Source organism: Eptatretus burgeri, chromosome 18 (assembly GCF_056783735.1).
Source record: "Eptatretus burgeri isolate ZD-2024b chromosome 18, Ebu_testis_v1, whole genome shotgun sequence".
NCBI classification, from domain to species: domain Eukaryota; kingdom Metazoa; phylum Chordata; class Myxini; order Myxiniformes; family Myxinidae; genus Eptatretus; species Eptatretus burgeri.
The window spans coordinates 10,808,758-10,820,772 of NC_140978.1; the positions used below are offsets into that span (position 1 = coordinate 10,808,758).

Genomic DNA, 12,015 nt, shown 5'->3' on the forward strand with positions numbered 1-12,015 from the left:
TTCTTAATAAGAAAATATTTTCTTAAAATAATAAAAGCTTTCTTGAAACAAGAAAACCATGACAAAAAATCTTGAGCCAGTACAAAAACCTTCTCACGGTTTTCTTGTTTCAAGAAACTTTTGTAATTTTTAGAAAATATTTTCTTAGTTAGAAAATAATTTTGGCAGTGTGGGATTTGGTTTATATAACTTGTTTCATTTATTCTCTGAATCAGATCATTGCAAAAGAAAAGTGTTGATGTTTGCAAATCTGTTTTAATTCGGTACTTTAAAAAAAAAAAAATTTTCAACCTCCTTAAAGCTTAAATCTTATCCAGTTGTCTTCATCCATATGGTACTTGTTCGGTTAATGGAATGGGATAAATACAAGAATCAACTTTCATTGTGTCAAGGCAGCTGCATAAACATTACAGTGGAGAGAATGTACTACAGTCCATTTACAATTGATTTAAATGCAAAACTGCTTTTGTAGCAGAACCTGCTAGGCCTCATGGTGGTGGGAGTTGAAGTACCTGTTATCTACCCTGGGGAACAATGATGTAAAAGTTACAAAGAGGTAGGGAAGAAATACTTTGATTTTGTGGAAAAAGCTGGAAAATGGAAGCAAAAGAATGACAGCTTTAAAACCAAGGGGATCTTGGATTCACTAGTGCTGGTTTCAGAGAGCAAATTTGCTTTTAAGGCTGGTGTGGTGGCAAAGACAGGCAGTTAATTGGAGTCTAATTGAAGTTACAGAGCTGTGTGGATGTGAGATTGAGGTAGAGAGAGATGGGGGCATCCCTGCTGAGGAGATGCACAAGCAACCACCCAAAGTCAGCCTTGGTGTAAGCAAGTGCTGCAGGAACAAGAATCATAGACAGCCTTCACATGTGTTGTGGCTCGATGAAGAAAAATGTGCCTCTGCATGTTGTTGGTTTTTTTGGCACTGGCACTAAACATTTTAATACATCTCACTGAAAAAAACATCATGAGCCACAAAATGTGTTTTCCATTTTCACTTCATTCGCTCTGCTAAATCCACCATTCATTCAGCTATCTACAACCTGCCCATTGTTCTCAACAGCAAGTAAAATTAAGGGGCTCTTTATCATTCAATTATGAAGGACGGTTTTTCTCGAGCACCATGTTGGTTGGCAGGCCAGGCAAGGAAGAGCATAACCTTCGATTGCAGTAAGTCAAAAAAATAAAAATAGCTCCGCAAAGCGGGCGTAACCCCTCAGCCCCTTGACGCAAACCAATTTCAAGATGGCTGCCATGGAGGCCACATTGAAAATCGCAGCGCGCCCAATTTCGAAAGGAACCTTCCTCTACTCAACCCCAACACACCCAGCAAAAATGGATTTAATTGGACAAGGCGTTCTCCTCGAAATCGACGGAAACCAATTTCAAGATGGCTGCCATGGAGGCCACATTGAAAATCGCAGTGCACCCAATTTCAAAAGGAACCTTCCTCTACTCAACCCCAACACACCCAGCAAAAATGGATTTAATCGGACAAGGTGTTCTCGAAATCGACGGAAACCAATTTCAAGATGGCTGCCATGGAGGCCACATTGAAAATCGCAGTGCACCCAATTTCAAAAGGAACCTTCCTCTACTCAACCCCAACACACCCAGCAAAAATGGATTTAATCGGACAAGGTGTTCTCGAAATCGACGGAAACCAATTTCAAGATGGCTGCCATGGAGGCCACATTGAAAATCGCAGCGCGCCCATTTTCGAAAGGAACCTTCCTCTACTCAACCCCAACATACCCTGCAAAAATATATTTAATCGGACAAGGCGTGCTCCTCAAAATCGACGGAAACCAAAAGTTGACAGACGGACGGATGCCTGGACAACGCCTATTACGACAATACCCCTTAGCCAATTCGGGCTGAGGGGTAAAAAGGAGAAAGCATGTGAAAAGACTCAGCCATGTTGTGTAGTACATTTTGTTGGCATCTCTCATAGAACATTCAAGTTCTTCAATGATGATAAAACTGCTCAAGTCAAAATAGACAAAATTCGTGACATCAAGGAGCGCAGACTACAGAACCAGTAACGTCCAGTTATCATATGCAAGAACAGTGTAATCTGATCCCAGTTGACATCGCTACACATCATGGGTATCATTGGAACTGCTACAAATGGTTCATTGGAAACCTAGATCGGCTTGGACAATCATCGTCCACATCAACAGAATCCACACCAGGACAGAGACCCACATGTATAACTTCCACTGAAAAAGATCATATTCTTTTCAAGCCAGATTGCATATTCTGCGAATCCGAAGAAAAAAAGGCAACTAAAGTTAAGGGATCATGGACTACACAAGGCTTGAGCCAATGCACCAGTAACGCATGGAAGTCAGTCCCAGAGATGGCCGAATAGAAGAAAGATGAGAAACTCTTGATACGGATAAGGGGACATGACTTGTTTGCTTGCGAAGCAAAATTTCACAGAAAATGCTTAATTGACTACATGCAAACACCAGAGAAATGGTGGAGTGAAGATCAAGTAGCATGCGAGATGCAAGGCAGCCTTGTTGAAGCTCACGAAAAAGCATTTGATGCTGTGTGCCTCACTGTCCAGACAAGTGTCCTTGAACAAAACAAGGTAGTGAAACTGTCCTCTCTGCACCACATCTATGTATCAGCACTGAGTGAAACTGCCCACAGTAACCCCAACTATCGAAGTGCAAATCTGAAAGCCAAACTGATTAAAATGTTCAATGACAAGATTTCTCGTGCGGTTATAATATAATATAATTAATAGGCTGCTGCTCAACGATTTAAATCATAACTGCACTCGAAATCGAAGTGTCAACATCACCATCATGCCGAAGAAAAATAAATAAATAAATAAATAAATAAACCATGGAGTCTCGAACACTGACGGGTTCCTCCTGTGAACCCCATTTTTATGTACCAATTCCCCTAAACGCTGCCAATACGCCATTATACGGTAGCTGAAAGTTAGAAACACGTTCAGTAAGTCCTGTGGTCGTCCGGAAGACGTCAAATACGTCTACATACGTCAATATGCGTTGCAGATACGTTACTCATAGGTTCAAAGCACGTTACTCATAGGTTCAAAGCACGTTACTCATGGGTTAGAAATAAGTTTCGGGTACGCTAAACATTACCTTGACGTGTTTCGACTTATGAGTAACTTACAAGTAATGTGTGTCGACGTGTGTCAACAATCGCATAACGTGCCTACAACTTATGGCCAGCGTATGCGGAAGGTGTGAGTCATACCCTGGCATACGTCGAAAAATTTTGAGCATGCTTAAAATTTGTCGACGAGCTTGGCGTACTACGACGTTTGCCAGCGTGCTTCAGCATGCTGTTAACGTATACCAAACTTACCCATAATGTATTCGACGTGTGCCAGCGTTTTAGACAAATTTTTCATACGTCGGCATACGCTGGCTAAATCGTCAAGGTGTGACAGGGCCTTTAAATCGTTGAGCGGCAGCCTATCAATAGGCTACGCCACGTGATCGTCGGCTATACGCTGCCGCGCTATGTATAGGTTAGACTATCGTTCGGCATAGGTTGTGAACGACGACAAAACGCTAAGCATTCGTTGGTATAAGTTATCGAAACGTTCTGTGTATGTTACTAATACATTATGCATACGTCCAACTCGTTATGAATATGCCCAAAACTGAAAAAAAATCATCAATAGTTCAGCATACGCCAGCGTTTTACATACATTTTGATACGTTGCCATACGCTGGCTAAAACGTCAAGGTGTGACAGGGCCCTTAACAGGGAGAAATAGAAACTGTTTACATTTTCATCTTTTATTGTATTTCGGAAATATTAATTTTTTGTTTGTTTGTTTTTTGTTAGGAGGGAATGAAGAGGAGGTTTTGTATGGCACATCCAATGGAAAGCTGGGTTTGGTAAAAGTCACATCAGAAACAGGAAACTGCATATGGGAAACCACAACTGAAAAACGAAGAGGAGGTTTGTATTCCCAATAAACTACATATTTAGCAATAATTATTGTTTTATTGAAAGTAAATCTATACAGTGGTGAGAAAAAGGTTGTGAACTCTTTAGAATTTCCCCTATTTCTGCATAAATTTGATCTAAAATGTGATCAGATCTTCACCTAAGTCTTAATAATAGATGAAGAGAACCTGATTAAACAAATAGCACACAAAACAAATCTACTTTTTCATTTATTGGGCAAAATGATCTAACTTTAATTTCTTTGTTGGAAAAAGTATGTCAACCTTAACATTTAGTATCTGGTGGTACCCTCTTGAGCAGTGATTACTTCAACCAAATGTTTCCTGTAACTCTTGATTAATCCTGCACATTGGCTTGGAGGAATTTTGGCCCATTCCTGCTTGGAGAACTGCTTCAACTCAGCGATATTTGTGGGCTCTCTTTCATGAACTGCTCGCTTCAAGTTCTGCCACAACATTTCATTTGGGTTAAGGTCTGGACTTTGACTTGGCCATTCCAAAATGCAAAATCTCTTCTGCTTCAGCCATTCTGTTGTAGATTTACTTGTGTGTTTAGCATCGGTGTCTTGCTGCATGACCCACTTTCTGTTGAGCTTCAGCTCACGGACGAATGCCCTGAAATTCTCCTGTATAATTTGTGGGTGCAATTCAGAATTCATGGTTCCATCAATGATGGCAAGCCAGCCGGGTCCTGAGGCAGCAAAGCAGCCCCAAACCATGATACTCCTCCCACCACCATGCTTCACGGTTGGGATGAGGTTCTTATGTTGGAATGCAGTTTGGTTTTCGCCAAACAGAACGCTTCTCATTTAACCAGAAAAGTTCCACTTTTGCCTCATCTGTCCACAGAACATTCTTCCAATAGCCTTCAAGATCATCCAGGTGGTCTTTGGAGAAATTGAGACTGGTGGCAATGTTCTTCTTGAAGAGCAGTTGTTTCTTCTTGCTATCCCCTCCCATGCACACCATTGGTGTTCAGTGTTTTCCTGATGGTGGACTCATGAACACTGACAGCCTATGCAAGAGAGGCCTGCAGATCCTTCAACATTATCCTGGGGTTCTTTGTGACCTCCTGGATTATTGCACACCTTGCTCTTAGAGTGATTTTCGTTGGACGACGACTCCTGGAAAGAGTAACAATGGTGTTGAATTTTCCACATTTGTACATTATCTGCCTGACAGTGGATTGGTGGGGCCCAACATCTTTAGAAATGGTTTTGTAATCCTTCACAGACCGATGAGCATCTGAAGTCCTCAGGAATCTCTTTTGATCAGGGCATGATATGCTTCCACAAACTGCATGGTGAACACCAGACTCTGATAGAGACAAACAAAATTTATGTTTTTCATTGAGGGCAGGGCCACCCAAACTCACTTCTGATTGTAATCCCGTTGATGGAAACACCTGACTATAATTACCCCCTTAATTGAGCTGATTAACCAAGAGCTCACATATTTTTCTGACAAAGAAATTGAATGTTGCATCATTTTGCTCAATAAATAAATGAAAAGGTAGATTTTTTTGTGCTCTTTGTTTAATCAGATTCTCTTTATCTATTATGAGGACTTGGATGAAGATCTGATCACATTGTCGGTCAAATTTATGCAGAAATACAGAAAATTCTCAAGGGTTCACCAACTTTTTCTCACCACTGTAGTTGGTCAAGCTGATGGCAAGCATGACGTATATAAACAAGAACGGCAATTGGGAGAGCACATACTTCCACCAGGCTGAATAGTTTATATTTTGTATCCCAATGATAGGCCGGATCTGTGTCTGGACCTGAACCAAAATCAAATTGGCTTGTTCTTGTTAAGTACCCAACTCATCCGCCAAGTTTCGTCCGGATCCGTCCATAACATTTTGAGATATCGTGCTATATATCATTTTTGGACCTATCACTCAATAGTCAAGAATCACTTAAGGAGAAGTGGGAGTGAATTCTTGCTATGGAGAAGTGAAATCTTGCAGAAATTCTTCTGTAAGGCTCACTTGTCTGTTCCTGGATTGATTTGAGGGTTGTGTGGAGTAGCGGCTGAAACCCGAATCCTTTTCAGGTTCCTCCTGATGACTCCATCTTTGCTATTTACTTATTCGGGTTCCTTCTTGGTCTGCTGTTTCATTGAAAAATTATCAGATCTGGATTCTGATCTTCAGCAAAATATCATCATTTTGTCCTGGTCACCCACCCAAACCTGTCCACTAAATTTCGACCGAATCCGTCCATAATTTTTGAGATATCATGCCTACAGACAAGCAGACAGGGGTGAAAACATAACGTCCGCCCACCCTCAGTGGCAGAGGTAATGAAATTGGCATTTATTGCCAGTATGATATCCTATACAAATGTTGTAATGGCATAATTTATAACTGTGAAATTTCTAATTAAATTCTAAACGATATTTTAAGGGATGCTTCCAGTCAACATTTGATATTTATGACCGTTTTTAAAATTTAATATTGTGAACTAATAATTAATTTTCTTGTAGGCATCCTTTGCTTGGATTGCTTTGATATCCTGAGTGATGGGGTGAAGGAAATCCTTGTGGGAAGGGATGATGGTTCGCTGGAAATGTATGCCTTTGACAGTGCTGGGAAGCCGATGATGAAATATGAACACGTAAGTTATTGTTGTGGTCCAGTTTTTCAACGTGTTAAACAAGATGCACGTATTGTAATGTTTAGTTTTATTTTTACATTTGATGCTTTTTTGGAGAATAATTCAGCATGAAACTGATTGTAACACTTTTTAGACATATAAGCGTGCAAAGAGACACATCATACAACTAAAATGGTCATAGAACTAAAACCAAAGCATAATGCTATTATAATCATATGTAAATAGCAACTCATGGAAATAGATGAGTGATACACTTTTATGAGGTACACATTGCTTGAGATACAGTTTTGTGTTTGTCTGTAAATGTGATGTAATTTGTGTGGCGACAAGCAAACATTAACATGAAGACGACAAAAAAAAATCAACACACTCGATTCGTGGAGATTTTTGGAAGTCAGCCGAGATTTTGGAAGTTTAACCAAAGGGTGTTATTGCAAGAACGTGCAATTGAGAGGGTGGAAGGAAAGAGAGAACAAAGGGAGCAATATTGGAGAAGAGGTGGTAAAAAACAGAGACCTTGTCACAGAAGATTCCTATAATGTTGAGAGCTTTATATTCTACAGAACTCAAGAGAGACACATTTGATGCTGAGGCACTAGCCCATAGGGGAGAGCAGTACTCTGTTGAGCTATGGACAAAGGCCTTGTAGATTGTGAGTAGCTCTGATTTTCCAAGGAAAGACTTGTATTGATAGAGAATGCCCAGTCTGAGGCTGGCTTTGGAGGCTAGTTTTGCTATGTGGTTGGCCTAGGAGAGATCATGACTGATGGTGAGGCCAAGAAGTTCAAGAGACTGAATCTCTTCCAATGGCTGACCATGGGAATAGTGTGATGGTGGGTTAGTTTAACGATTCTTCTGGAGTGACAGGGTGAGAGTGAGATGTTCCAGGATTGAAGGATACGTTCCATATTTCAGATCAGAACCTAATCAGAACCAAATCAGATCAGCAGAGAGTGATTCAGCAACAGTCTATCTCACATTGGGATCGGGTACAGTCTGTCTAGCCATCTGTATCACAGAATGTGGTCTGTCCAGCAGCCTGTACGAAGGTAGGCTGTATAGCAACTGCAGTCTGTGTAGCAGTCTCTACGACAGAATGTAGAGTCGTTTGCAGAAAGGAAGAGAGGGTTTTCCAGAGCAATGGTGTGGTAATTTTTTGGGGGCATTTGACCAGCCTCGGTGGCATAATAATTGCAGCATCTGCTTCCTTGCTTAACGTTCAGCATTTAAAAAGGATAGAGCATGGACAAACAACAATTTGGTTGGCAATCATAGCACAGGCCTCCTGCATGGAAGGTCTTTGTAAGGGAACTAATATTATTATTATTATTATTATTATTATTATCATAGATAAACAAAACTGGGCCCAACACACTGCATTGGGGAACTCCAGCCTCCACTGGGAGAAGGGAGGATAGGCTTCCATTGACAGTGATATGTTAACTGCATGGGGGGAGAAAGTCAGAAATCCAGAAATGAAGGTGTCCTTGAATGTCATAGGCAGAGAGCTTGGCAAGTAAAGCAGGATACAAGACTAACAAATACCTCAGATATGTCAAAAGAGATGGTCTTGACCTCTTTATTGAAATCTAGAGTCTCCAACCTTTCCTGAGAGAGTAGCAGAAGTATGTCCAGAGTTGAGTGACCAGGACAGAATCCAAACTGATGGTCAGAGATCAGGCTGTTTGAAAGCAGAAATGACTTGACATCAACAGCAATGATGGATTCCATCACTTTGCTTGTAATTGGAAATAAGCTCACTGGTCTGTACTTCAGAAGATCTTTTTGATCTGCAGTTGAGAGTAGATTTACAATGAGAAGAAAGATATCTTACCAGAAGATGCGTCACCAAAATAAATCATCAATTCTATATAAATTTGAACATCCTTTAGCTTACTGACTGCCTGATTCAATAACCAATTGGATTATTCCGTGTGTGTGTGTGTGTGTGTGTGTGTGTGTGTGTGTGTGTGTGTGTGTGTGTGTGTGTGTGTGTGTGTGTGTGTGTGTGTGTGTGACAGACAGAGATAGAGACAGACCTCCAATTATTTGTGAGCTTTGAACCAAAGATTTACAGTTTGGTGGTGACTTAGCCATGCGTCCGATCTTATACTTGGGGAAGGATATTGGATGTGGACTGGTGTAAAAGTGAGGTATATAGCACAACCTGTATTTTATTATAGACTTGATAAGTAGACTGTGTAAGCCTTCATCCTTAATATAATTTATGGACCGGTGTTTGTGTGTGTTTGCTTGCTTGCCACACTACTCCTCCTACAGTTCTGGGCTGATTACATCCAGACTTGCTACATCGGATCAGCATGACCCCAATTAATGTATAGGGGTATTTCTATCTTTGCCGGTGGTCTTGGGGGGGGGGGTGGGGTGGGGGGGCGAGTGGGAAGAATGCAAATTTTCTATGCAAATGTGTATAGTGTAGCACCGCCTCCAGGTGGGTGGTTTCCACCGTTTACACTACAATATTCCTGTACCCACGTTTTCCAGTGCAGTGTGGTGTTTTGAATTATTAGCAGTAGACATATTTTTGCTTCATGCACGAAACCTGGGTTTTTTTTTTGGCGAAAACAGAGCTGTCAGTTGTCTGTACACCGCTCAAATAAAGGTATGCGTCACAAGAACCTGTTGTATGCTTGGAACAAGATCGCCCATTGGGTGGGTACTCTGCTCGTCTTCATAATTGGTAGAAACTCTGTGCTCCATCATTTATCCAGGTTTTGGCTGAAAGTGTCACCTCAATTCAAGGAGGATGTGTGGGCAAGCCTGGATACAATGAAATAGTGGCTTCTTCTTATGCAGGTATGATGCACCTTGAGTTTTCTATTTTCCTTGACCTGCAGCAGTCAATTACAAAGAAAGAAAATACTGATATTGATAGAGAGAGATGGAAAGAGACAAAAATGTTCCATGTCTTTGTCAGCATTTCTTCAAACTTTTATTCACTTTAACAGGCTGGGTGTTAGGCATGACAACAGAGCCATTACTAAAAGAGGCTGGGCCTGGCGATGAATTGCATATCAACAAAGAGACAGAAACCAAGCTGATAAAGTTGCGGTAATGTCCACAAAGTCTTGCCCTGCCATGTGACACACTCTACACTGCAGCTTGCTACTTTATAATTCAGACAGATCAATTTCAATCAAAATAAGGTGATAAATTTTACAGTAAATTGCATATCTCTAGATTTTACTCTTGCAATAGAAATGTTAAACACAGAATCGCAATTATTGAAAACTTTTTATGAAACTGACAATATTTTGACATTAGTTCTTCTCTGGTTAATTGCTTCCCTTCTGCATAGGACAGAGCTGGATGAATTACAGGCCAAAGTGCTGCAGGAACGTGAGCGTTACCAGCAAAGCTCAATATCAGATGCCACACTATCATCCATTCCACCATTCTCAATTCGAGACAAGTTTGTGCTCAGCTCGGAGGATGCCACCTACATACTGGGCATCGAAGTCCAGACGGCAATTGACCATGTCTTGTTGCAGGTAAAGTAAATTCTTGTTTTAACGATTACATTATATGGACTACTTTTTATGTTAAATATCTATTATACTGGGACTCCGAATATGTGAGGCAGTGTAATATATACATATATATATATATATATATATATATATATATATATATATATATATATATATATATATATACATACATACATACATACATACATATATACACTGCCTCACATATTCACTGCACAGAACACACGAACACCACTCCAAATGCTGGCCAAACTGGACAAGGTGTACATGCCGTGATGTCCTTATGGAAAGATTTATAGTGTGAAAGAGTGCTGGAAGGATTGCCTCGAGGTACACACACTCGCCTCTCAGCTGTCTAGCCTGGGTTTGAATCCCGACCCAAATATAAACTGTCACTCTGGTGTTTCACAGGCAGGGTGATTCATCATTGTGTGTTCCATCCCTTGGAATGATGTTAAATGGGCATCCTGTATGCCGACATTAGCTGGTGGATGCTAAAGACCCCACAGTGTCCTTCAAGAAGAGGAGGTGAGCTAGCGCCAGCAGCATGAACAAATTCCAAATTGCTGCACTAACCTACAGAGGGCATTGCATCAGGGGCACAGCCATGCCCTCAGCCAATGATGCTCCACCTAGCCTTGTGCTGCATACAAAAAAAGAAGTGTGAAATATTAGCATACATACCACCTTCCCTACTGCACACCTTGATGAACGTGATGTTGATAAAAATCACATCAAGTATCAAGTTTAATATAGCACCAGCAAATGAGCAATATGAGAGCAGCATTTCAACACTGCAATGTTGTACAGATTGCAGTATTATCGTGATTCTTCACCGGTTGTATGATAAGCAAGAGTCTTTGATCATGAGTGAGATAAACACATTTGATTGTGCTGTTACATTTCTTTAAGGATGCTTTACCTTCACCGAACAAAGTGTTGTCCTCAATGCTCACATTCAACAGGCCCACCTTGCATGCCAGTGGCCTTCCATAGAAAGGTATGGGAATTATGTGCACACAGTACATTGTTCACTGCAAAAAAAACCTTTCCGGACTGCTCTCTACATTCTTACTGGTATTGAACCCATTACTTCGCTGATGGTAGTTGAACAACATAACTTATATATGTTACAGTACAATAATACAGTTTATTGACAGTCAATATTTGCAAAAAATTTTTATTCCAGAAACATTTTCTTTACTGCTACCAACCTCGCGTTAAAGCCACAATAAAGGGACTATAGTGTTACAACAATAATTGTCACGCAACAATTAAGAAACGTTGGCTAATTAGTTATGGCTTGTTAGCAGTTGTCAGAAGTGGTTTCTGAAATAATACACCACTGTAAAGCCGTAGCCTAGTGCTCGACATAATGACGTAACACAACGCTATCTTAATACAGCTAAATCTTATAAAATACTCCATCCTGACATCTAGTGTCTGGCATTCAGACTGTCGCCTGCAGATGTCAGATAGTCAAACAGTCAGATATATGGGTTGTATTGTTCAATTCCCATCAGTGAAGCAATGGGATGGGTTGAGTGCTGGGCACCGGGATAGCGTGCATGTCTGTGAGGTCGAGCCTAGCGCTAGACGTAGTGCCAGATTTCCCAGACATAACATCGTAATGACGTCCCAAATGTATTGATGTCCCAGATATAACGCTGTAATGACGTCCAAGCGGAAAGAGTGTGACAGACAGACGGACGGAGAAATCTAGCGACTTTAATATATAAATTAACTGGATTCTATTGTTGCTGTCCATTATACTGTTCTCATAATAAGGTGCCATACCTCATTTGCCTTGTGTGTATCACTAAGTGTTTTTGGCTTGGCCACTTCAATTTGGCTCCTTATTTGGATGAGCATGATTAATTTTGGACCTGAACTTCCTGTTCCATTGAAGCAGAT

At 40.7% G+C, this 12,015-nt stretch overlaps 1 protein-coding gene across 4 annotated transcripts in view; it reads left to right on the top strand.

Annotated features, from left to right (window-relative positions):
* Positions 1-12,015, top strand: part of BBS7 (Bardet-Biedl syndrome 7) — an 82,562-nt gene that overhangs the window by 26,811 nt on the left and 43,736 nt on the right. For all 4 annotated transcript variants that reach the window (XR_015053311.1, XM_085864217.1, XM_085864218.1 and 1 more), the window contains exons 7-11: positions 3,844-3,960; positions 6,459-6,589; positions 9,322-9,406; positions 9,559-9,661; positions 9,909-10,101. Coding sequence is in view for 3 of the 4 variants with exons in the window: in XM_085864217.1 (XP_085720343.1) it covers positions 3,844-3,960; positions 6,459-6,589; positions 9,322-9,406; positions 9,559-9,661; positions 9,909-10,101 (629 nt within the window). In the remaining variant the exon portion in view is untranslated. The remainder of the gene's footprint in view (positions 1-3,843; positions 3,961-6,458; positions 6,590-9,321; positions 9,407-9,558; positions 9,662-9,908; positions 10,102-12,015) is intronic.